We start from the raw sequence: 27,937 nt of genomic DNA, 5'->3' as shown, positions 1-27,937 counted from the left end.
ATTTTATTTATTTATTTAACCACAGATATTTCGAATACATATTAAGGTAAAATCGTATGAGGCGTGCCTTAGATGCCTCTGATGTACTCTTACCTTCGCGTCTGAATATCGCCATGCCTTTATAAATTATAGGCTTATGTTTATCATAAGTGTAAACCAACCTTAATAACGTAAGGAACATGCGCGTACGCCGTTGCGAGACGTTCCGCCCCAGCGCACACCCCACCTGCTGACTCACCTGCCAACCAGCGTGTCGTGAACCTTGCCCCGAACCCACTACGCCCGACGCAGTGTTGGTGTTCCCTGATCCTTTCTTGTTTAAGTACTTAATATCTCGGAGACCAAGCTTTGCACGGAAAAAATGCGCGTATTCCCATAGGTCAGATCTACCTAGATCGAATTTTCGCCTCCAAAAATCCCTAGATCCCCGAAATATATATACATATAAATAAATTATACAAGAAGTTCTCGTTTAAAGATATAAGACTACGCACGTAGCTAAACGATTTATTTCAACTTCCTGTAATATATTTTTTTATGTCTATAGTCAATACGGCCAAATTTGTCTGCGGAAAAATCCGTGCACGAGCGTTTAATCATTATTATATTTAAAGTATAATCTCCAAATTACTTTTAATAAAACAAAAAGCAATCGCTGTTCTTTGGATAAAGTTAACAATAGTATATGTTTATCAGAAAAATGCACTCTTGGATGGATTTCCAGCAATTTGGACGTATTGATCTTAATTAATTAATTAAGACATAACTTAGTTGGACTATGAAAAAGGTAAAATACAGAATTTATATAAGTACGGGCATGCAAACGAGATGATGAAATATAAATATGTGACGTATGATTTATAATTATTTATTTTGTAAACTTATTGTTTCTAAATAAAACCTAAGATATTTTTACACTATAATAAACATTACGTAAGGTACATAACGAAGGATTTAATAAAATGTAAAAACTCATTTAAGACGTTCGTTCCTCAACTATTTAATGTACACCATTGTGTATAATGAAAATCAGTCACACACGTAAAATGTTTATCGCTACTTTCGTTACGCAATTCAATTAGGTTGAATAAGGTTTTTTTTTAATCAATATAATCTAGGAGAGTTAAACTAAAACAGCATAAATTTATATTTGTGAGGTTGCCTATGGTAGATTTTTGGAGCAGTCTTTAATTTGTAAAACAAAAGACTGTCTTCACTAAATAAAGACGAGTCAAATCGTCCTCACTAGCAAGTAACTGCCTGTCTAAAGTGTCTACCTAATTAACACCTCGTAATTAAGCATATTTTGCACGTCTTTCGACCCCATACCGCCGTGAACGTCTTACGAGAGAAATGAATACTGTAAATGCTGCAGCTTCTGTAACTTATCAACTGACCAAAATGTAATGTTAAATCTTCCTTGTACTATGTACATCCATACGCATTTCTAAACAAACGGGTAGTTTTTATGTATCTTCCCTTGGCAAGCGCAAGTAGCATTGCATACACCCTGCGTACATAAGTCTGGGATCTTCATGCCTGCCAGTTCATCGCAGTTGGAGTAATGATCTTTTTCCATGCACATGTTAGTGCATAGGCCAGAGACGCAGTGGTCGGGGCAATCTCCGCAGGGAGGGCCTACGCGGTACGGGTATTGTACTATACCTTCGATGTTGCCACTGAAAAAACGAACAAATCAGTATCTTGTGCTCATATGCCATGGAAATTATATCTAAATATTTAAATAAAAAGGTAAAATATAAAGTATAATGTATAAAGTGCTCGAGTGGAGACCACGGACTAGCAAGCGCAGCGTAATAGGACATCCACCCACAAGATGGACAGACGACCTTGTTAAGGTCGCCGGAAGACGCTGGATGCGGGTCGCTTCCAACCGGCACGTATGGAGGTCCAAGGGGGAGGCCTAATGTTCAGCAGTGGACGTCTTATGGCTGAGATGATGATGATGATGATGATGATTTAAATAAAATAAGGTTTTCCATCGATCCTGATATTAGACATGGAGTGCAAAATCTAAAAATAATTTGATAAAGTAGTTGTGTAACTTATACAAAAAAAATCATACTGGACGAGTGTCAGAAATTGGTTGGAGAATCTATGTACAGCCAGGCGTGGCTCAGTCGGCGATTTCGTCGCTTTGCTACAGGTAGCTAAAAGTACATCCGTTTGACCCCAATTTTGGGGTTTGTCATAAGCCGCGCGTGGCGCTGTCGCCACCTAGCGGCCATATCTGTGCTGATCGTGACAGACGCGTTTTGTTAAAGAGTGAGTCGTCTGTACCTAGTACTATTATTTATTCTGTGGTACAGCTGAAAATTTGCAGGGAATTCATTCTAAACTGCCCATGGAATTTTACTGCTGGGTGTGTGAGTTGCAGAGAAATTCGACTACGAAGTTGTAGTTCCTCAAGAACAAATAAGGAACACATACTTACCCAGGACAATAATGGCACACGTAGTTATAGAACTGTCCCCACGGCCCTCCGCTGCAGCGCGCGACCCCGCAGCCGAGTTTGTGGGTGGTAGCCCAAACCATCTGGGTGTAGTGGCCCACTGTACGCAGGTTTTTGATAGGCGCGCCGTACGTGAAGTTCTGGTACTCCAGAAACCAGTCTTTGATAGCGAAGAACCTATAATAATTATTATAATGAATTAGTAAAAAAAAAACAATTGAAAAATTAGTTTTTGGCAAAAATTGCATTTTTGGTACAAGCTTTTATCGCTGGCTAGTGAATTAGTAAAAAAAACCGGGCAAGTGCGAGTCGGACTCGCGCACGAAGGGTTCCGTACCATAATGCAAAAAAAAAAACAAAAAAAAGCAAAAAGAAAACGGTCACCCATCCAAGTACTGACCACTCCCGACGTTGCTTAACTTTGGTCAAAAATCACGTTTGTTGTATGGGAGCCCCATTTAAATCTTTATTTTATTCTGTTTTTACTATTTGTTGTTATAGCGGCAACAGATTTACATCATCTGTGAAAATTTCAACTGTCTAGCTATCACGGTTCGTGAGATACAGCCTGGTGACAGACGGACGGACGGACGGACGGACGGACAGCGAAGTCTTAGTAATAGGGTCCCGTTTTACCCTTTGGGTACGGAACCCTAAAAACAATTGAAAAATAAGTTTTTGGCAAAAATTGCATTTTTGGTACAAGCTTTTATCGCTGACTGTAATTTTCTTTCCACAGGCAACTACTCGTCGAGACAATTCTAAAAACCCAAAACTTAATTAGGTTTCGTTGTTCTATCACAGAGTTCCTATGGCCACCTCCGATCTCCATCATCAGATCAGCTCTATAGCACCATTGCATTGTTACCCGACTTACGTATGTAAATTTTCAGCTTCATTGGAAGTCGGAAAGTGGGTCAAATTTAACTTGCAAGATTTGACCCGTACAAACATATAAACTTACAAAGTTACATAGGTAAGTACATTGCATGTTAAAACTCGTAAAAAGCTTGTAATAAATATTAATTGACCAAAAACGCGTACATGAGACAAAAGACACAGCACGTACAGTTAATATTTCCTTAGTTTGAATTTAATTTGCAAGTTCTCCTAATTTAAATTCTGTTCTTTTTTACAATAAAAAAAGTAGAATTTTACTACAATGCAAACTTTATTTCCCTAGAGGTCAATTCTGATTTACCAATTTGTTATGGTTTTGATAAGACCTTGACAATCGTTTTGGTGATTAGCGCGCTGCTTACGCACGACGACAAGCACCAGCGAGACGATCTTTAAGGTCGTATCAAAACCAGATCAAAGCCGTAACAAATTGGTAAACCAGAATCTGTATCATGGCCCGGTTTTAGGGAACGTTAAAGTCTAAAGTCGTTAAAGCATAAATAGTCTGAGGCTTCTGTTTTTACCTTGAAAATTATACTTACAGTTAAAATCAAGGTTTTAAGAATTTCTTACAAAATAATATTAGCATATGTCACTCCATCAATGCAGATGATTTAAATATACCTAATATACAAACACACATATAGGTACCTACCTATCTAAGGCTGGTATTCCCCCTGTCTGTGCATTGCTTCTCTCTCTCATAAAGCAAAATGAGAGACGCAAACACGCATTGGACCAAGATATTGGACAGATTGACAGATGGAATACCATCCATGGCTACGTATTTTAAAACAGTCGTTTTTTCAACGTGTGTGTGTGTGTGTGTGTGACTCGGGTCGTAAGGTAAAATACTCGCACACCTCTGAGATAAACAAATAAAAATATGTTTACAAACAAAACTGGCATATTTCTGGCTCAACATAATTGGCATGCATAACAAAAACAGCTCGCTCAACGGAAGCACATTGTAAATTATTGTGATCATACAAACAAATAATAATGCGTTGTAAAAAAATCACCTTTGCAAAATCGGAAGGTGATGTAGTTTAATTAGTAATAGAATAACAGGTTAAGTTATCGTTTTTGCATTTAAATTTAAACATTGGCCTTACATTAATTATACCTAAAATGTAATATTCGTAGTTATATTCTTAGTTTTGGTTCCGTATCAGAATTATTTTGACTAGGAAACAGTATTTTGTCAGATGTGTCCTTTATTGCTCTTCATCATTTCATCTTACAAATAAATGAATAAAAGTCATCTTATTTGCATTCAGACACCTATTCTCCTTATAAAAGTTATAAAGCTACTTCAAACATGTATAATATATATACGAGTATAAGGCGTGTAGGCCAGAAGGCGCATCCAAATGTACCTACATACTTCACACGTCAAATTATGGTCTCCATGAAAGTTCATTAAAGTCTCTTTTGGTTGGGCTTAATTTATCAAATATGAAGCTTATATGTTTTTACCGTATTTTAATATAATATATTGATGAGTTAAATTTCTAAAAATGTCTACAAACTCTTTACGTGACAATAGCTGTCACTCCATATAAAAAGATTCCGACGAATTGAGAACCTCCTCCTTTTTTGAAGTCGGTTAAAATTACCTGGCATTGGGACCATCGTATAACTGGAGATGTATGAATATATTAAGATATGGTTTTGATGCTAATCGTGGAATACTCACACGCCCATACGCACATAAGTCTTTTTATCTTTAAGAAACAAAAGGAATATTTTTACACTAAGGTTGTGGTATATATAAAAATGTTAATTAACTTGTTACCTCATGTTTTTAAAGTAGGTACCAAACTATGCAATTTTTAAAATACTTACGCTTGACCTGATCGAGCTACACAAAACAAAACTCCACCACTTATTATCTAGCGGACCCCTGAGACATTGAAAAAGACAGATGAGGCTTTAAATAGCGCTTGTAATGGAACTGTGAAATCTATAATTAAGTATACACGAAATTACTATTATCCACATAGTAAATGCTCACAAAATCGTGACATTGAGGCGGACTGCTCCGCGGGACGAGGAAACGAAACGAAATATGAAAAAAAGATACATAAACATATATTTTATCAAAGGAGTATTCAAATGCTGACACGATTATTTGAAGCCTTGAAGACTGTAGGTACTTACTTGCGTAGCTCATTATATTAATTGTCAACACGGACGCGCGTCGTTATTTTGTCGTATAGTCAATCAGTCAAAGTTCCTAAAAATCATGCTTTGAATGACTCCGTTTCCTCCTACGTCATGCTACCATCATCCGATGTCCAGACCCCCCTCCCCTATTTGAACAGCCCCCTACGTAGGTTCTCTGTTTGAAGGCGGGTTTCGCTACAAAGCCGAAACCCATATGTTACCAGCTGCAAGCGTAGCGCGTAACTTGCGCTAGCAGTGAATTCAAGCCAGTCGTAGACGTACTTACAGAGCCATGTATTGTTCTTTAACTAAATAAGTTAGAATATACGAAGGTAGGTATTTATATGAAAGCATTTTATTTGTGGGTTGGAAGGAAAGCGTATTGTAACTATGTGAAATGGTGCGTACCAGGGTGTTTTCTGCGCTGCGGCGAAAATGTTCTGACCACAAGCGCCCAGATGCGACACAATCTTTTCTTCAATAGGGTTGTGCTTCAGAAAAATGCAGCGGTCCGCGTACTCTTGCGCTTGCCGTGCCGCTTCTGCGTGCCATGACTGAAATACGAAACAAATCTAATTAAGTAAAAATGAGATGTGCAAAGTGCGTAATTCTTTAGAGGCGATAAGGTGGAGAAAAGAAAATAATTCCATAATGATCTCGTTAAAAATAATTAAAACATTTAAATAATTTATTGTACACTCTCAGGTCCCTGGGTTTGGTATTTTGTATCAATGCTATCTCGTAAGTATTGATAGCACGCACAACTTGATCACGGCTCCTTCCTTAATGAGGTTGGTGGGAAAATAAACTCCGGACACCAATGACAAAGACAAGGAAAGGCATAAATAAAGTATGTTTGATACAGTACGTACTCATTGTACTCTATATTCATAGTCATTAATAAACTTTTAATTTTTATTTTTATACAATTTTGGGCCGTAATCTTTCCTACATTTTGCGTGTGGCCGTATTTTTTGTCGTATTAAAGTCACAAAAATTTGCACTTACCATTAATACCATGTTGGAAGCTGTAGGGCGAACTTTAGTGCGAAAGAAATTATGGTACAGTACTATTTTTCGCCGCACTATCGCTCGTCGGGGGCTAAGTGCATTTTCAGGTATCTTGTGAGATGGGAAACGAGCTGAAAAAGGTCAGTTCATGTTATGTAAATTCAACCCTAATAAATAGTAAATTATGGTAAATCATATCGTCGGGTGACAAGCAAAAGTCACTAAGTACTATCAAAAAATTAGAGTAACAATGCACTTTATTACACTTGTAACACGGTTTATTGTCCAATAATTTCAATGATGTTAGTTAGTGACTTTTGCTTGTCACCCGACGATATAATTATCACACACAGAAAATGGGCCAGCCTGTATTGCGACATTCAGAATAAACGAAGAATAATAAGTGTATCTACATATTTAGATACCTACTAAAAAGTTTGCCAATTTTAGGAAACTTTTGCAGACTTAAAGAAAATTGCTTAAAAAAGCTTACGTTTGTAGCCCCATGACTGTATACTATGCAATAGAACCAATGTGTTGAGGAGGACTAGAAGAAAACACCAAAACGATGTTGGTAGGGCCATTCTGAAACAATAAGAAGCATAAGAGTGGTATGTCTTATAAAATTTACACACGCGTACCAAATTAACAGGTACCTATAGTAGCTATAAAATAAATTTGAATCGCCTATAACATATGAAAAACACGATTCAAATTTCCATAGTGCATTCCAATAGAAAGTCGTAAAAAAGTGAATCTAATGAAGCAAAACGAAGTATTCAAGTCGATAAGGTTTCATCCTGTACTACCTACCTATCCTCTTGCCACGCAGACCTCATAAGTTGCTAGCTAAGACAAAATTTAATGCAATTTCGATTTGTTCAAGTAATGATTCTAAATATCTGGGAGCCCGAGCTTTGCCCGAAAAACATATAAAAACTAAAAAATGCGCGGTTTACCAGAGATAAGACCTAGCGAGATCGATTTATCGCCCCAGAGAACCCCCTTATATGTAGCACAATTACATAGAAATCGTTAGAGCCCTTACCGAGATCCCCGAAATATATAAATAAATAAATATACAAGAATTGCTCGTTTAAAGGTATGTATTAGATTACAATATTAGACCTTTTTATAAACCTCTGGACGACTAGAGGCTGTAAGTAGTGGATAACCAAACTACCTATAAAAAACGAATGTATTTCGTTTTTAGAGCTGGACCAAGTCAACTCTTCTTGCATTTGTAATGCCAAAGTTTGGCAACGTTTATATTGGAACTCCTCACTTTGTTCTATTCAAGTGGTGCAAATTAGCTCAAAGACGGATAATACAGTAAAATTATACTTACATTTTGCGTTTGCGTCTAATCCGGTAGTTCTGATTTTATGCAGGCTTGTTTATGATGTTGGCCCAATGAATAATCCAAGTTTGTGACCTCGAGCGTCGAACGCAACTTTGTCAAAAATCGAATAAACCGCAATTTTTTTTAGATTTAGGCGATTATAACCCTAAAGTACTAGTTTTGATAGTAACTTCCTAAGGCGTTTTTAAAGTAGACTAAATTTGCTACATTAAGACACTAGAATTGTCTCTGTACATCTAATATATTCCGAGATAAAATTTTATAATTTTACATCAGTTCTTAGCTATAATATAAGGGTTAGGTAGGTAATTTATATGGAATTCATCACCGCCACGTTCTACAAAATATTTATATTCCATAAAAAAATGTATGAGTGCCTATTTTGAAAAAAATTTTTTATTGAAAATAAATATTTTGTAGAACGTGGCGGTGATGAATTCCATATAAATTACCTACCTAACCCTTATATTATAGCTAAGAACTGATGTAAAATTATAAAATTTTAAAAGGCTTTATCTCGGAAAATATTAGATGTACAGAGACAATTCTAGTGTCTTATTGTAGCAAATTTAGTCTACTTTAAAAACGCCCTAGGAAGTTACTACCAAAAACTAGTACTTTAGGGTTATAATCGCCCAAATCTAAAAAAATTGCGGTTTATTAGATTTTTGACAAAGTTGCGTTCGGCGCTCGAAGTCACAAACTTGGATTATTCATTGGGCCAACATCATAATCAAGCCTGCAAAAAATCAGAACTACCGGATTTGACGCAAAATAGCCAGGTTACAAAATTCGACAAAGTTACTGGATTAGGACTCTACTGAAATGTGACGCGGCGCTACGAATATGCAAGGACACAAATTTTAACGACATGCTACTTAATCATACATATCACCTACAAGTAAGTGTTATGTTTAGTAATATATACTTACTCGCAAAGCATGATCATACTTATGTAGGTTCTACTTATTTTTACTAACGGACAACACACATCAATAAGAATGACATTCCTATTTATTCAACTAGTATTGACAGTGTAGTGATTGGAATGCAATTAAATACTTAATATAAAATTGGAATGGAAAATGAAATATCAACTCTAGCCCCTTCCCACCTCACGGGAACCAGTAACCAAACAGGTGTGGCGCTCAAAGTCCAGAAGTACAGGACTATAACCGCGAAAATCGAAGTTCGCAAATTGCGGGAATTTATCTCTGTCACTCTAATTACGTCTTCATTGGAGTGAAGGAGAAAGATCTCCGCAATTTGCGAATTTCGGTTTTCGCGGTAGCCCCTCAGGGGTCTCGGCCCCGAGTATATTTTTATGCCATTTGGGGTTGAAACCCATAGCCTGTGGGGTCCTAATGCTCCACAACTTTTTAAAGAGCTATCAAAACGACTTATGGACTTCACTGATGACCGAAGAGCTGGCAGCTTTCTCGCACAACGTATTAGCATCGCAATACAGCGGAGAAATGCTGCCAGTGTCCTCCGCACCATGCCAAAGGGGCCCAATTTCTTAGATGTATTTTAGTTTTATTTAGTATTAGTTTTTAGTTTTATTTTATAGAGATAAGTTAGTTTATTTTTTCTTTTTAATGTATTTACTTGAAACTGAAAATAAATTCGTTATGGTAACAGCACCAGTCAGGAAATTCGTGATATTTTTCTGATACATGTGAATGGTTTGCCGCTTAGCGTGTTAAAAAATTCAAGTCCTATCCGTCATTCATGTTTCAGGCGTGTTGTATCAAAGATACTGCAATGAGTTTCCACATACTTACTTAACAAATTAAAACTATGTTTTTTTTTCTCCAGTCATGGACACCAAAGCTCCAGTAATGGGACCCCGGTAATGGACGTGGATCCAGTAATGGGCCCCCTATAATGGACATTGCTCTATCCGTATAAAATATTGAAATAGGGAATAAGTTATGGCAAAAAAATCTATTTTTGGTATAAGCTTTTATCACTGAATGTATTTTTCTTTCCACAGCCAATTATTATTGTATAAGACCCATCGAGACAATTCTAATATTTACCCAAACACAATTAGTTAGCGTTTATTGTGATAAAGTTCCCATGGCCACCTCCTGTCTCAATCATCAAATTAGGTCCATGTTATCATAATATTGCATTATCATCCGATTTGCATAGGTACTCAATTACGTACTTACACACAATTTCAACTGAATCGGAAATCTAAAAATGGCTCAAATTCAGCTACCAAGATTTGACCCACACTAACTCCCTTTCCGACCGGTTCGATATAATCCTGCAAACTACTTTTAAAAAATCCTGTCCGCAAGCAAATCGTCTTTTCGAGCTCAAACCTAGCAAAAATATGTTTTTTAGGGAAAACTACATGCTCGTAAAAAATAAGTGCACGAATTTGTGGGTTCGGCCGTAGCCCGTGAATCAATTGTCATAACTATTTGCAAGTTTGTGAGTATCCGGCTTTTGCGCAATAACTTAAATCACAATAGATAACATATGTTTGATCATTTTATAATATCTTCCGTTTCATAGATTTGTATTTTTTAAGACGTTCATTAGGAGCCAGACAAATCCTTTGAATTTTGTGTTATGGTGATATAGGTATCAAATATTGAAGAATTTCACGACGACCTTATTCCCCTTCTTTGCTTTTGGAATGGATTCACTATGAAAGCCAAGAATCAGACAATGTTCTAGTTACGCTGCGTCAGGTCGTGGTGTATAAAACCCGTTCAGTAGGGTTAAAATCATGGTGATTATAATTCTGCCGGATTTATGCTTGATTTCGGTACATTCATATACGAGTAAAGCAGTTAAAACCAAGTTTGACTGTGATATTATGTCACTGGGGTTAGGTCCAGCTGTTGGTCTCTACTCGATCTTTTCTCGAAGTGTATGCCAAGGTAGTTTATATCGCCATAAATTCTTTACAACTATATTACTTACTGTGAAACTCAATAATAGCAGATGACACAGCACGGGTAAAGTAATTGTGAATCGAATTCCTTACAGATCGAGTTTGACTTTCAAAGACGACAATGATATGTGACGTGGAGTCGGCTGATGATGACATGATTCAGTAACATTCTATTTAAGTGGAAAGACAATACATTATGTTCCCCGACTTCTAACTGTTCAAGTGTTCAGGTACTATCAATATTAGGGTTGTGAAGAGATGAGATGAGAGAAAAAGATTCGATCAAATCGTTGATGTAACAGCTCCAGAATTAGTTATAAACTATATTAAACACATGTCAATACTTTCTTTTTACTTGTGAATGAATGAATATTTATTTTATGAGAACTTTTTCAAGGATTTCCATATAATGTAGGTAGTTGAATTGAGATTACTTTATAATTGTTGATTATTGTTTTCAATCATTCTAACTGTGATGATTATGTAAAGTTAAAGACTTATTATTATACTAGTGTATTGTTGTGTAAAATGTTGCGTATTTTTTACATAATTTAACAAATCCAAATGAATTTGCACGTTCGTGCATTTACAGATAAATCCTGAACGTCACTTTCGTGCATGCGATTTTTTTAATGATGAAGGGTCGTTGGTTTTTTTAAATCATTTTTTACGTTTATTTTATAACAAATGAAAACGTTTCACATGCATTTGATAGATTATATGTATTAGCAATAATGATTAAATGTGGGTAAATATATTTTTTCTACCTGACATTTCGAATCTGTACAATACAAATACTATTTTTAATATACGTTTTTATAAATACTTATGATTCCTGGATGTAAATAAATGATAGAATTTCCATGTTTAAAATTAATTGTTGTTGTGCTAATTGCATTTCAAAATGAAGCCTATTTTTATAGTAGTAGTATTGTAGTAGTTGTAGTAGTAGTTTTTTTAAACGACTGATAGTTAACGGTGTATTCGGTTTAGTGTCATTATTAATCTAAGTATAAGTTTATGATATTGTAAAATAATAAGAACTAAGGAAATTATTATTTAATGTGATTTGAAAGAGAACAATAATATTTACGATCAAATTTTACAGAGAATGTATTTAAAAAGTTGCTTTACTGATAACTAGCTTGGTTGCTCTTTGTTCTAAACGTTATAAAAAGGACAGAGAGCTCACTTTCGGTCTGTTCGTTCCCAGCAAGCTACCAGTAAACAACAGGTATGATTCTGCCTTATTTTATTATGCAATTGCTTTATTTCTGTAAATAATTTAAATTACTATTTCCAGTAGTTGCCAGTACTTTGCTATTTATGAATAAACGGGCTAAGCATATTAGCAATTAAAAATATAGTTATGGGATTATATGCTTAGACCATTAATTACTTTTAACATGTATAAACCTGGTTCTGAACTTCTCATCATATTCTTTCTTTTAAACAAATTATACTTCAGTTCCTACTATTTCTATGTTAAAGTAGCTATGAATAATTTAGTTTTGATTTGTTTTAAAACCAGGTGTATACACATAAAACCCCATTTAGCTAACTATTGATGATGTATAATGGAACAATTACTTTTAAACAGGTGTGAAAAATATATAAATACTTACCTTAAATCCTATACTTTTTATGGAAGTCATTTGTTTATTGAAATAAAACAACATGATTTATGATTCATTTCTTTTTATTTTTTATCTACTATTGTTTTTCCTTATAATTAACATCAGAAGTGTTGGAAAATTGAACCCTTGTACTAATACGCTTTGAAACAAGTTTCAGAATGAAATCGGAAGAATTGAAATCTTTCATCAAAGCTATCGCGGATGCTGTCTCCAAACGCCGCCCAGACGACGACGTGGCTCTACCCGTCTTCGACCCAGCTACAACTGACAATGGCGCTGAGACCTGGTGCAACAACATAGCTGAGCTCACCAAGGAGTTTGGATGGAGTAGCATCGCGACTGTCGCAAAAGCCGGTAAGGCCCTGAAGGGCTCTGCTTTAACTTGGTTTGAGTCGTGGAATCCGACTGGTGGACGTACTTGGGAAAATTTCAAAAATGACCTTACTGATCTGTATCCTGAAAAACGTAACCTCGCTGAAAAACTATCGAAAGCTGTGGCTTATACATCAGATGTTGCAGATTCTTACTGTGAATATGCTAGAGAAAAGGTTAGGTTGTTGCGAAATACCAAGATAGCGTTTACCGAGAGTCAGATAATTGATATTGTTTGCGGAGGTATCAGTGACGTTAACGTGAAAATGGCATCTCTTAACAGCGGCGCACAAACGACAGCTGAGCTTATTTCCCTTTTCACTGCTTATGTTAAACCCAAGAAAAGACCCTTAGAGCAAAGCGTGTCAAATGCTAATAATAACAGCCCAAATAGATTTAAGCGGCCCAAATTAGATTCTCGTGGTGATTCGATACTCCAATGTTACTCATGTGGCAAGTTCGGTCATGTAAAATCTCAGTGCCACAAAAACACAAATCAAATTCCGGATGTAAAAGTAAAAAGTGAGCCCTCAGGTAGTAAAATAGTACAAAAAATTTGTGATTTTTGTAAGAAAATCGGCCACACAGAAACTACATGTTTTTTCAAAGCACGTGCTTTGACAAACTCAAGTCAACGTACCAGTACCCCTCTTGCTAGTACATCAAATCCTAGCCAGACTGCCGATTCAAAACCTAGTCAGATTAATTTTTTAGAGCAGAATTAAAGTTAACAAAAGCGTCAATTTATGATACAATTGTACAGACTTTAATTGATACAGGAGCTGCTTGTAGCATTATTAAACATTCTATTGCAGAGAGTCTTAAAATAAAAATAAAACCACACATCTCAAGAATAAGCGGAATTGGTGACGGCAATCTTGAGACTGTAGGTACAGTTACTATTCCTGTAAAGTTTGATGATCTGTGTCTTGAACTTGACGCTTATGTTGTACATGATCACAGTTTAAGTTTTGATTTTTTGATTGGTAGAAATATTTTACTACATTCTGGCATTAAAATAATCGCAGATATTAATGACTGTAAAGTTGTCCGTAGATGTTGTTCAAACTCTAATTCAGAGGTTAATTTTATTGAGAATATTTCCGATAGTGGAATTAGTGAATTGAAGACAAAAATCGAGAATTTAGACATAAAATTACAAACACAAATTTTAAGCATTTTTGCGAAGTACCCTAATATTTTAAATAATAATGGATGTGTTAATACAGGTGAGTTAAAAATACAATTAAAAAATAATACTAACGTATATTATAGGCCATATCGATTGTCCCCTCACGAACGAGAAAAAGTTAAGGCGATAGTACAAAATTTGCTAGATAATGGAATAATTCGCGAAAGTGACTCCTCATATGCCAGTCCAGTTCTTTTGGTACGAAAAAAAGATGGAAGTGATAGACTTTGTATTGATTATAGGTCATTAAATAAAATTATTGATAAGGACAGGTACCCTCTTCCTTTAATTGAGGATCAAATCAATAGGCTTGGGAAGGCCAAATATTTCATTTCAATAGACATGAAGAATGGGTTTCATCAAATTCCAGTGTCACCTGATTCAATCAAATACACAGCATTTGTAACACCGGACGGACATTACGAGTACTTAAAAATGCCATTTGGAATTTGTAATGGTCCGTCCGTGTTCCAAAGGGCAATATCAAAAGCAGTGAAACATTTGGACTTCCTACTTGTATATATGGACGATATTCTTATACCATTCACGACTATTGAAGAAGGTCTAGAATATTTAGAGCAGACAGTAGCAACCCTTAGTTCGGCTGGGTTTACCATAAACCCTAAAAAATGTAAATTTTTCGTTGATAATATTGAATACTTGGGTCAGCATATATCGCAACATGGAGTTAGACCTAGTGACGCGAAAATATCTGCGTTAGTGAACTCTCCGATCCCTCGTATAGTCAAGCAAGTACGCCAGTTTATGGGGCTTGCAAGTTATTTTCGGAAATTCATTCCCGATTTTGCTAGCCGGACCTCTTGTATTACTATGTTGACAAAAAAGAATCAAAAATGGTTTTGGGGGCCTGAACAGGATTCTGCTAGAAAATATGTTATAGATCAACTAACATCATCTCCTCCATTATCTATTTTTGACCCTAATTTATGCACTGAACTTTATACTGATGCTAGTTCTTTAGGATATGGAGCCATATTAATACAAAAGCTTGACAAAGAATCAAGAATTGTTGCCTATTTTAGTAAACGAACGACACCGGTAGAGTCAAAATATTGTTCCTACGATTTAGAGACCCTTGCGATTTATAACGCCCTTAAACATTTTCGTATTTATCTTCTCGGAATCAAATTTAAAATAATTACAGACTGCAATGCTATTAAAGCAACTATGTCCAAAAAAGATTTATCGCCTAGAATTGCACGTTGGTGGACATATTTACAAGATTTTGATTTTGAAATTATGTACAAAAAAGGAAAATTTATAAGCCATGTTGATTTTCTGAGCAGAAATCCTGTTAATGAACCCACTTCACATTTAAACGTCAATAATACTGTTAATGTAATCCCCAACAATAATCCAGAGTCTTGGTTAGAGGCAGCACAGCACAGAGACCCCGATACTCAGGCTTTGATAGATAGAGTACAAACAGGCGACCTAGACCAAACCCAATATATCGTTAGACGAAATCTGCTACATTATAAAAATAGCCCAAACGAAGAACCTAAACTATATATACCAAAAGGAAGTCGTCTTAATATTCTTCGTTTATTTCACGATGAACACTGCCATGTAGGATATGATAAGACTATTGGTAAAATTCGGGAGCACTTTTGGTTTCCAGGGATGGCAGCTTTTGTTAGAAAATATCTATTACATTGTTTGGTTTGTGTTGAACGAAAAAGCCATCATGGCCCAAAGCAAGGTTTTTTACACCCAATCAAAAAAACTGCCATTCCTTTTCATACTGTCCACTTAGACTGCACAGGTCCGTTTCCACAATCAAATGAAGGATATAAATATATTTTATTACTTGTTGACGGATTTACGAAATTTTGTTTACTGAAACCCATAAAATCATTAAGTGCTCGCGAATTAGTACCAATCATACGTGAAATAGTCACAACTCTTCGGACACCTACCTTAGTAATAACAGATCGCGGCACAAATTTTACATCTGGTGAAATTCAAGCACTTTTCAGAAATTTACGTATTGAGCATCATTTAATTGCTACGGGAATTCCCAGGAGTAATGGCCAGGTTGAGCGATATGTCTTTACAGCAACCGATATGCTCAGTACTATTTGTAACGATTTGTCAGATTGGCCGAACGAATTGTGGAAGGTCCAGCAATCAATAAACACTACCGTACAAAAATCTACTGGATTTTCCCCACTTCGTTTGCTCATAGGAATTGATGCCAATATCCCATCATTGCAAGCTCGTTTAGATGACATATTAGAAGGAAACCCCTCAGCTTCTCTTATTAACACGCAGGCAGATAGAGCTTTAGCAGCACAACGTCTTGAAGAAATATCAAAAAAATTTAAAGACCGGTTTGATGCCACTAGACGTAACAATTTGACTTTATCTGTAGGTGATTTGGTTTACGTTAATCAAGATCATAGACGTAATAATAAATTAATGCCTAAATTTAAAGGACCGTATGAAATAACCGCACTTTTACCTAATGATCGCTATGCTCTGAGAGGTCTGGGAAATTTAAGAAATATTGTAATTGCAAAAGAAAAATTACGTTATTGGCCAGGAGAATTTTTGGACGATCAGGAAACAACGTAATTTATCTTTCAATTGCCAAGATAAATAAGATACATGTATAAAATATTGATGTGTGTGTGTGTGTAGATTAATGTTGATTGATCATAATCACTATTATTTAAAGGATTGATTAAAGTTAATTAAGTAATTGAGTGGTAAAAATAATCTAACACTTTCGCTGGTCGGCCTTTCATTTGATGTTTTTCTGTCTCACTAGCAGCGAGTGAATGAGATTGACATGTCGAGATGATTGGCAAAGTGTTAAGTCAGTCAAAGCACTCCGCTGGTCGGCCATTTGTTTGGTGTTTGTCCATTTCATTAGCAGCGGGTGAAAAGGACAAACATGTCTAGATATCTGGCAAGTGGTCAAAGTTAATATACTTATTTTAATCTTTAATCAATCGCTCCCCTATGATGCATTTTTTTTTGTTTAAGATTATTGATTAATTGTGTAGGTACTTCGAGAACGAAGTACTTGTCAGTTTGGCCGTGATAGATTATATGTATTAGCAATAATGATTAAATGTGGGTAAATATATTTTTTCTACCTGACATTTCGAATCTGTACAATACAAATACTATTTTTAATATACGTTTTTATAAATACTTATGATTCCTGGATGTAAATAAATGATAGAATTTCCATGTTTAAAATTAATTGTTGTTGTGCTAATTGCATTTCAAAATGAAGCCTATTTTTATAGTAGTAGTATTGTAGTAGTTGTAGTAGTAGTTTTTTTAAACGACTGATAGTTAACGGTGTATTCGGTTTAGTGTCATTATTAATCTAAGTATAAGTTTATGATATTGTAAAATAATAAGAACTAAGGAAATTATTATTTAATGTGATTTGAAAGAGAACAATAATATTTACGATCAAATTTTACAGAGAATGTATTTAAAAAGTTGCTTTACTGATAACTAGCTTGGTTGCTCTTTGTTCTAAACGTTATAAAAAGGACAGAGAGCTCACTTTCGGTCTGTTCGTTCCCAGCAAGCTACCAGTAAACAACAGGTATGATTCTGCCTTATTTTATTATGCAATTGCTTTATTTCTGTAAATAATTTAAATTACTATTTCCAGTAGTTGCCAGTACTTTGCTATTTATGAATAAACGGGCTAAGCATATTAGCAATTAAAAATATAGTTATGGGATTATATGCTTAGACCATTAATTACTTTTAACATGTATAAACCTGGTTCTGAACTTCTCATCATATTCTTTCTTTTAAACAAATTATACTTCAGTTCCTACTATTTCTATGTTAAAGTAGCTATGAATAATTTAGTTTTGATTTGTTTTAAAACCAGGTGTATACACATAAAACCCCATTTAGCTAACTATTGATGATGTATAATGGAACAATTACTTTTAAACAGGTGTGAAAAATATATAAATACTTACCTTAAATCCTATACTTTTTATGGAAGTCATTTGTTTATTGAAATAAAACAACATGATTTATGATTCATTTCTTTTTATTTTTTATCTACTATTGTTTTTCCTTATAATTAACACATTATTCATTAGAATCATTAGTTTTTACAAAATATTTTTCCCGGCCGTAAAGGGATAACAGGGCAAGTTAAATAAAAGTTTGGAAAAACGATATTAATTTATCCGAAGTCCGACCATACCTCCTGGTTGACATATTTCTATATGTATTGTTTAAACATGCAATTATGGCATGGTAATCATCATTATGTCAATTGCCCCATGATAGGAGGTTATGCAGTTTTACAACTCCTATAATGGGATTGGGCCAAATACCACAATTTTTTTACATCTGTGGAGTCACAACATATTGTGTTGTATACCTCATCTCATGGTAAATGCAATTAACAAAACACATTCTAGTTTTCATCAAGTATTAATTAATTAAAATTTTATAAATTAACTCACCTCTTTTAGCTATTAAGAATTCTTATATATTTTTCAGTGACACGACAACTTTTGGGTTGACGCCAATTTCTTAAAACATAACCGAATTTAATAAAAAATCTAACTGAAACAGCTCTAGGACTCTTATTTATGATATAGCCAGTGTTTATAAACTACTTTTAGATACTTAACTATTTTACAGGATTTGTGGTTTTTTGTCCCATTACCGGTTCCACGTCCATAATAGGGTATACTACTATATATTTACAAATATGAATATAATTGATGACATTCTTACGGATAGTGTCTGGTCCGCAATTACTTCCGTTAAAGTCAAATTGTACGGCATGATGACTTGTGTTTATTGAACAATCAATTTGACATCATATAGGTCTAAATTAAATTGCTGCTTTATGAGTTTTAGATTAGACCAATATACTCTTCGTTATATTTGTCTTTGGCCCCGTGCAGGTATTTTGTTCAATGGTAAACTTGTGACAAATAATACAAATTTACCTAATTATCTTGTTAATTTAAAATAACTCGTAAATAATAGAACTAACAAAAAAAAAACAAATAAAAATCAGTAGGACTATTGCAAACTTATCACTTCAGCCGGGCTAGCACATGATTGGCGCGACAGTACCTCGCGGGCGAGATACTGTCGAGCCCCTCCTGTGCTAGGCCTACAGGAAATGTTAATTTACTTGGTAAGTACCAATTTACATAAATAAAGATGTAATAATGACATGTTCCTATACTTTGAATGGCACATCAGTCTAATACCTAGGTACTGTTTGTACTGTGCTGAAATGTGCAATCATTAACACGAGTTCATAATTCCTGTACCGCCCGTGGCTCACACAATGTTTTTCATCGCACTTGTGAGGAAAAAAATATAACTTCTGCCTTGTCATTTTGAACGTAGGTACCGTACGTAGGAACCTGTAATGTAGGTACCTACCTATATACAGCCCTAGGTCAACATTTACTATTTACGGAACGCAACGCCTAGCAAGTTGTGGCTATATGATCTGCTTGAAAATATCATAATAATCCTGTTATCAACTGGTAAAATAAACATCCGTTAGGTAATTAAATAGTGATACGTAAACATATTCCCCAAGACGACTGGTCCTCGTGGGGAATCAGACCAATACCCTCCACTTAAAAGTGAAAAAAAGGATGAAAACAAAGAAGAAACTCTCAAAATTTGCACATTTAATGTCAGGTCACTATCATCAAAAGAAAGGTACTTGGAATTAATATATGCCCTAGAAGAAGTCAACTGTGATATAGTAGGACTTTCAGAAGTCAGAAGAATGGGATGCAATATGGAAGAGTACCGTGATTATATTTTTTGTTACATAGGACAAACGAAAGGATTGCATGGCGTGGGATACTTAATAAAGAAAAAACATAAAGATAAAATCAAAAGTTTTACTGGTATATCCGAAAGGGTAGCAGTGCTACAACTAGTATTTGATAAGAAATCTATAACAATAATTCAAGCGTATGCTCCCACAGAAAGTGCACATGAAGATCAAATAGAACAATTTTATAACGACATGGAAAGGGCACATAACTTAGCTTATGGCAAAATATTAGTGCTGGGAGACTTTAATGCTAAAATCGGATGCCCAAGACCAGAAGACTATCCAGTTATGGGGAAATATGGATATGGAAAACGAAACGAACGGGGAGAACGACTAATATCCTATGCCTACCAATACAAGCTATCAATAATGAATACATTTTTTAAGAAAAAAGGAAAGCGAAAGTGGACATGGATATCTCCAGACCAAAAAATAAAGAACGAAATAGATTTCATATTGACCAACAATCCTAAATTAATTACAAATATTGAGATATTAAGCAACATTAAATTCCCATCAGACCACAGACTACTACGAGCCACACTACTTTTAAAACATTTGAAGAAGAGGAGAATAAACTACGCTACAACACTAAATGTTCCAAAGACAGAGACCGAAACTAAAATCTATATACAGAATCTCCGAGCACAGCTAGAAAATTGTCAATTGTTAGAAAATAATATGCAAGAATACTACAATCTTCTAGAACAAACATTGATAAAAAGTCTTAAAGAAAAAAAGTCAAAGGAAGAGACAAGTCAATACAAAATATTCAGCATGGATACACAAAACCTTATAAAAAAACGAACTGATCTAATTCATACAAAAAACAAGGACAAAACCATGAAAAACGAATTAAGCAGAATATTTAAAGAAACTAAGAAGTCAATCAAAAAAGACTATGAAAATCATAGGTACGAAATCATCACGAGAAACCTTAATAAGCATAGAAGCACTAAAAGAGCATTCAAAGAATTAGACCAACACAAAACATGGATACAAAAACTTAAATCTGAATCAGGAGAAACAAATTCAAGAAGAGATGTTATAGATCACGCAACACTCTTCTACAGAAATTTATACAGTAACAAGAACAAGGATACTACAAATCCACGGACACATATCAGCAGTAAAACAAGCACCACCAAACCAATTGAAAACACCGAAGTACTTGACCACATTAAAAGACTAAAAGCCGAAAAAAGTCCTGGCCCTGACGGGATATGCAATGAAGCTCTCAAAATAAGCGCACCCGCTATAATTCACCATTTAACAAAGTTATTTAACATGGTTCTGGAGGAAGAAACGGTACCAATACAGTGGTGCACATCAGACATTGTACTACTTTTCAAAAAGGGAGATCCCCTCGATATAGGAAATTACAGGCCTATCAGTCTGCTACCTAGCTTATACAAACTGTTTTCATCCATTCTGCTAAAAAGGATAACACTGGATATTGACAATTTGCAGCCAATAGAGCAAGCGGGCTTCCGTTCAGGTTTTAGCACAACAGACCACATACAGACCATGGAACAAATAATAGAAAAACACTACGAATTCAACAAACCTCTGTACGTGGCCTTCATAGATTATAGCAAAGCATTCGACAGTATTAGCCACAATTCCATTTGGAATGCATTGCAGAGGGCAAATGTCGATACAAAATATATTAACATTCTAAAGTACATTTATACAAACAGCACAAGCAAGGTAAAATTGGAAACCAGAGGAGAGGAAATAAGTATAAAGCGTGGAGTCAGGCAAGGTGACCCCCTGTCGCCCAAGCTATTTATATCAGTACTTGAAGATGTATTTCACAACCTACACTGGACAGGAAAAGGAGTTAATATCAATGGAAGATATTTAAATCATCTCAGGTTTGCTGATGATATTGTCATTTTAGCGGAGACCCCAAAAGACCTAGAAGAAATGATGATCTCACTTGATAATGAAAGCTCTAAAGTCGGCTTAGAAATGAATACGGAAAAAACAAAGATACTGACTAACAGCCGCAAAAGACAAATCATAATTAATGGCAAAAATATAGAATATGTGACAGACTACAAATATTTAGGCAAGGAACTTTCATTCAGAAAATCAAAAAATGAAGAAGAAGTCACACGAAGAATAAACGTTACTTGGAATAGATTCTGGTCCCTAAAAGAAATTCTGAAAGGGAATTACAACCTGCACATGAAAAAAACGGTATTTGATACCTGCCTTCTGCCTTGTCTACTGTACGGGTGCCAGACTTGGGTGTACACAGATACCGTAAAGCAAAAAATTAAATGCACTCAGCGGGCAATGGAACGAAGTATGCTACATATTAGAAAAATAGAAAAGGTAAAAAGCCAAGACATAAGAAATAGAACAAAGATTACTGACGCGCTTAAACATGCACTCACACTAAAGTGGAAATGGGCAGGCCACATCTCACGTTACACAGATAAAAGATGGACCAAAACAACCACACAATGGAAGGGGCCAACAGGGAAAAGAAAAATTGGAAAACCAAAAAGACGGTGGGCTGATGACATAAAAGACATAGCAGGAAGCGACTGGATGAATAAAGGCAAAGACAGGGAAACATGGCATAAGATGGAGGAGGCCTTTACCCAATAAGGGGTCCATATTTCAAACAAACTTACAAACTAACCACACTAACATTAACTATATGGAAAAAGAAACTAACAACTATAACAACAACACATTATAATTGTAATTATCCTTTTTTTTTTTTATGTGAAATATGGAATAAATGGCTTTATTATTATTTATTTTTATACGTAAACATATAAATATTGTTCTTATTTAACAAACATGTATTTTACGTGGTAATGTAGATTGATATTTCTGTGCACAAAGCCATTTTCAGCTTGACTTAGGTACTATCTGTTTGGCCATAGGATCATAGTTTAAAAGTAGAAAATGCCTAAGGTATATATGGTCTGCTATTATTACTCATATGCCTCGAACATACGGATTACTTACCTACATATTTAAATAAATCTTATATGTTTAGTATATCAAATTTCATATAGCGCCATACCCAAGTGCATTCTTAAATGGTAGACATCGGCATTGCACGACAGTTCGATAAACTGTGAGTCAGACGAGAGACTGTTCAGTTGCTGTACATACCTATGCACATATGTACATAATAAAATGCGTGCTTTACTGTCCACTGAACTGTATGTCGGATAAAAATTAAAGTTTCTTCACAAAGCATTTAACTATAGCAGGTCAATTAGATTTATATATATATATATATATATATATATATATTTTCTTTAAACTATTTAAGCATGCGTCCTCGTATTTATATATATATATATATATATATATATATGTATATATATATATATACCACAATAATTACCTACTATTTATAGCTAATACTTATGTATGTAGGTACATACCTACATGTAACATGTCCTACGTAAATACGAGGACGCATGCTTAAATAGTTTAAAGAAAAATATGAATCCACACAAATCGTTAATTAAATTATACTTATAGTCATTAAATTAATCACGCAAGTCGTCGTGAGGTTGTCACATGATACAGTTTAACCTAGAATAATGTTTTCATAGGTAAATATTATTGGGACTTGGTAAAATAGTACCTACTGGCGTACATAATGTAATTAATGTAATAGTAAAAAAGTTTATTTTTCACATGTGGCAGTTTTGGTAATCGTTAAAACGATGAAGACACTATAATTTTGAATCTGTTTTGTTTTACCGGTCATTTAATAAATTCCGGAAATATAATACCTAACATGTAATTGAAGCTAAACCTTAAATTAAGCTCTTCTCATTATGAGCTTTAGTTAGTAACTTTTTGGATGCTACTGCAATTTTATTGTAATATATTTAGCTATACAATAAATGACTTGTTTAAATTATTTTACTTAAGTTGATTTATATAAAACGTCTACTTTTGATATAACCAACAACTTGATTTAGTTAAAATAAAGGAAAAGTGTTAAAACTCTCTGTCTCGCCCAAGACAGTAGGTGTTTCCACTTTTTCTTTCGTCTTAAATAATTTGGTATCGTATGCAGACGTTTCTTCTTAATACAAAATTGTTTCAATTTGATAAGTGTGTAAACACTAAGAAAACAGTATAAATTTAACATATGAAGAACATCATTGTTAAGCTCTAATGAGCCACGACGTTGACGTAATTTGTAAATTTTCTGCTCCTGTTACAGGTTCCACCCCACATAAATATATGTCCAAAAAAACTGAACTATAATAAAAAAACAAATGCACTCCGTAAAACAAAAATATGTCCATGCACTTACTTTTCCCGTAGAAAGGAAGGCACTTTTAACTTGTCATTAATGTTGATACAGTTATTCATAAAATAAACAAAGCTTGTTTTCACGGGCTGTTATTAAAATCAATTGTCCGTCTCCCGCGGCCGTCCGAGTCGGAGTAAATCAGACTAAGTATGTTGCGAATGATTGGACATGGCATATTATAATACCTATGCTATACAATCACCACATCTACCATGCATAGTTCTTGTACGAATTCACTTGTAGGGGTGTGCTCTTGTTTCGTTAATTCTTCATATTTATTTCTAATATATATAGGAATCTGAAAATGTAATGACTCCTTTTGCAATACCTCCTTCCCTAAAAGCCTATGTTAAAGCCAAGAAATGCATATATCATAAAATTAGGTATACTTTATGAAACATCCCTTTTCTACATACACCACTTAAATTTCCTATCCCTTTATTTCCTTCCTGCGTAGTATATTTTGCGAAAAATAATGATTTCTTCTACGCAATATGCGTGTGCGTACTTACTATCCAACGCCGCCGCCAGAATCGTCAACGTTGTAGATGACATTAAATATTATTTTTCGCCACACTAGCCTGTAAAGGCTCTCTTTATGAGTAGGTACCTACCCACTTTCCCTCCGTTGATGTGGTGAAAACTTTTGTGTTTCACCCTGGAACGAAGTTTATTTAACGCTTGAGCTTTCCCTCCTTAACCCTCGCAACGTTCTAAATTCCACTTTTTGAACCACTTGCTACACCCTCGTGGTATAATTTTGGAATTGTTTTGCTTGCTCGAGTATCAATATTACCTACCTAGTACGAGGGGTTCAACACTTTTGTGCCTTTGTAAAACAAGTATAAGTACATAACTACATATTTAAATTTTAGTTATTTGCGAATGAAATCTGTAACCCTATTGCTATATTTTATGATTTTAAAATGTAAAGGTGTTTAGTAAAAAAAGTTGACTTTTAGCATACATAGCATCTCTAACCGTTAGAATGGATATAAAAATGTTAAACTCAGATGGCGCCATTGTAGTTAAGAAGAATAATAGGCATTGCGTAAAATGCTTTTGTTATGCCTTAATTAATATTGTACTTTTGTGCATGAGTCATATGACAGACGCCAAAAGTCCGATTTTACGTTTACGTCATAAATAGCAGCAGGTAGATGACAGATTTTATACATATGTACCTACAGTCGCCATCAGATATATCGGAGCGGCCAATGTGTTCACAATATCTGAACACGCACTCTTAACGCCCTGACAATAGAGGCGTGTTCAGATATTTGTGAGCACCTTGGCCGCTCCGATATATCTGATGGCGACTGTATAAAGCTAAAATGGATAAATAGTAAAAAGGCACGCATTGTAGGAAAATATGGAGGTTGTCAGTGTTAAATATTTATTTATTTATTAGTCTATGACGGAAGCTAGCTTTTATTGTATTGAGCTTTTAATTAACCGACTGCGGCGAAGATAAAAATGAGGTTTATATATTTGACCTAATATGTCCGTCACTATGTTGATTCTAAACTATCAAACGTTTAAATCGATTTTAATGGTTAGTAGGTGTAGGTATAATCTTAAATTCCTCTTTGCAGCGAGAATGTCACTAGCTATATTAAAATTGTAAGGTACAACGGGGCAATTTCGACTGCGGGATAATTTAAACTTATCGAAATAACTTCACTATTTTACATTATTAACTAGAATGCCATATTTGTGCAAATAGCGGAAGAGATGTGTTGTGTGTGTGTTCTGTGTAACTCTAGTTAATAATGTAAAACATGGAAGATATTTCGATTAGTTGAAATTATCCCGCAGTCGAAATTGCGCCGCTGCACCTTATTTAAAAATTTTCAAAGTGCCGGTATTTTAGCGAAAAATGATGAATACATATAAGTATGTTAGTAGAAAAAATCTTAAACATATCCATTAGGGTCTTAAAACACGCAAAACGGGAGCTCCTTTAAACTAAAGAATAATAGTTGTAAGAAAAAATGCGGTCTTGTCGCTAAACAAAAATCTTTTCCAGACAACCTTTGAGTCCTAATCTTGCAAGGACACGTTTGTTGTGCCATATGAGATATTTTTCTAATTAATATTCGACTCCTCTGCCATACACTATAAAGTTATAAATATTGCCAAGCTATACAAATGCACTAATTAAAAGCAGGTAGTTTAATGAAATGATTGCCAATTAGAGCTAGGAAAACCCAACACAATGGGTAATCAATTTAAGATATAAAGGACACTAGGACTGCTCCGTCGGGGTTCCGTATTAGTTGTCGGTTTTTTATAATTTTTGAACCCATGGTTAAAAAGTTAGAGGGAGGGACACACCCTTTTTTTTCATACTGAGCGATTAATTCTGAAAATATTCACTTTATCAGAAAATATTTTTGAAATCCGCTGTTCCTTTTGAAATACCCCAACGACACCCCACACTATACGGTAAAGCGAAAAAAAAAATCATCTCCACCTGTCGTGTAGGTGGCCCAGCAAACATTTTTGGTCGATATTCCGAAAAAGGCACCTATTTTAGGTCGCACAATTTAGGAGACCAAAATGAGGCACGTCGAATCGACGTCGTGGGCACGTGCCGGCGACATAAATGGGGAAAAAACGCACGTGCCGGCGACGTATTTATTGACGGTAAATTAGTGATTACAACCATTAGGTCAACACTAGGTCATGTTTCCGATGTGGATTCGACGTCGCCACGACGTGCCGCGTAGTGAAAATGTACTAATTTGGTATTCTTTACCACCTTTAGACGTGATGGCGACATATTTTTATCCATATAATTACTCTGCGAGGCAATATTTAGATGAGACGCGATGAAGAGAAAAAGAGACACAAACATTTTACGCTTATATATTCTTTTCACTCAGAAACAAAATGTCTAACAAGAAAACAACTTTAAGTTGTGCAATGATAATGGCGGCCACTAAGTCATGTAAAATAATTTAGGCCGATTACGCTGATGAAGAACGATGAAATCTAGTGCACAGAAAATTTTTTCGTGCAGTATGTTAGGTTTACATACAAAACTATCGATGGGCATTTGAAATATTTAAGTTTTCAACATTTTATAAAATCAAAATGCATATATTTGCTTGTAATTGAGTGTTGTAATTGAATATTTGTGTGTGTGAGTGTATTGACTTGATCAAAAATATTGTTTTATTTTGAATATTAGCACAATGAAGTACCGTGCGATGGCACCATTCAAGATATAACAACTTAAGTTATGCAATTTCATATTTAGCATCTCGTTATAATGAAAGAAAATGGCGGCACAACCTTATGGTATTGATAGTACTTTACAAGTGATTTTAACTATATGGTCGCAATTTGGTATCTATTTTAAGTAACATTTACCTAAAATTAGTAGCTAAATCGACATAAAATCGACGACCTAAAGGTCTCCGTATAAGAAATAATTACGTCGCATATACACCTAAAATGCCTTATTAGTACATTTGACCTATTGGTCAGGGTTCGAAGTTAATATTACCTAATATTTCGACAGATTTTCAACCATAAAGTTCCTGACTTCATGGTCTCCGTATAAGAAATAATTACGTCGCATATACACCTAAAAGGCCTTATTAGTATATTTGACCTATTGGTCAGGGTACGAAGTTAATTTTACCTAGTAATAGGACTTATTTTCAACCATTAAGTCCGTGACTTCATAGTCCCCGTATAAGTAATAATTACGTCGTAAATACACCTAAAATACCTTATTAGTAGATTTGACC

General features: G+C 34.8%; 1 protein-coding gene across 1 annotated transcript; it reads right to left on the bottom strand.

The window, feature by feature from the left end:
• Positions 1 to 852: 852 nt before the first annotated feature.
• Positions 853 to 24,330, bottom strand: LOC134663805 (serotriflin-like). The gene is made up of 6 exons (XM_063520314.1): positions 24,177 to 24,330; positions 7,047 to 7,138; positions 6,551 to 6,684; positions 5,951 to 6,096; positions 2,456 to 2,650; positions 853 to 1,679 (listed from the first exon to the last, which is right to left on the bottom strand). The coding sequence occupies exons 1-6, from the start codon at positions 24,233 to 24,235 to the stop codon at positions 1,448 to 1,450; spliced, it is 858 nt and encodes a 285-aa protein (XP_063376384.1). The 5' UTR covers positions 24,236 to 24,330; the 3' UTR covers positions 853 to 1,447.
• Positions 24,331 to 27,937: the final 3,607 nt, after the last annotated feature.

The sequence above is a fragment of the Cydia fagiglandana genome, chromosome 4 (assembly GCF_963556715.1).
Source record: "Cydia fagiglandana chromosome 4, ilCydFagi1.1, whole genome shotgun sequence".
NCBI lineage: Eukaryota > Metazoa > Arthropoda > Insecta > Lepidoptera > Tortricidae > Cydia > Cydia fagiglandana.
This window is presented reverse-complemented; position numbering and strand designations above follow the sequence as displayed.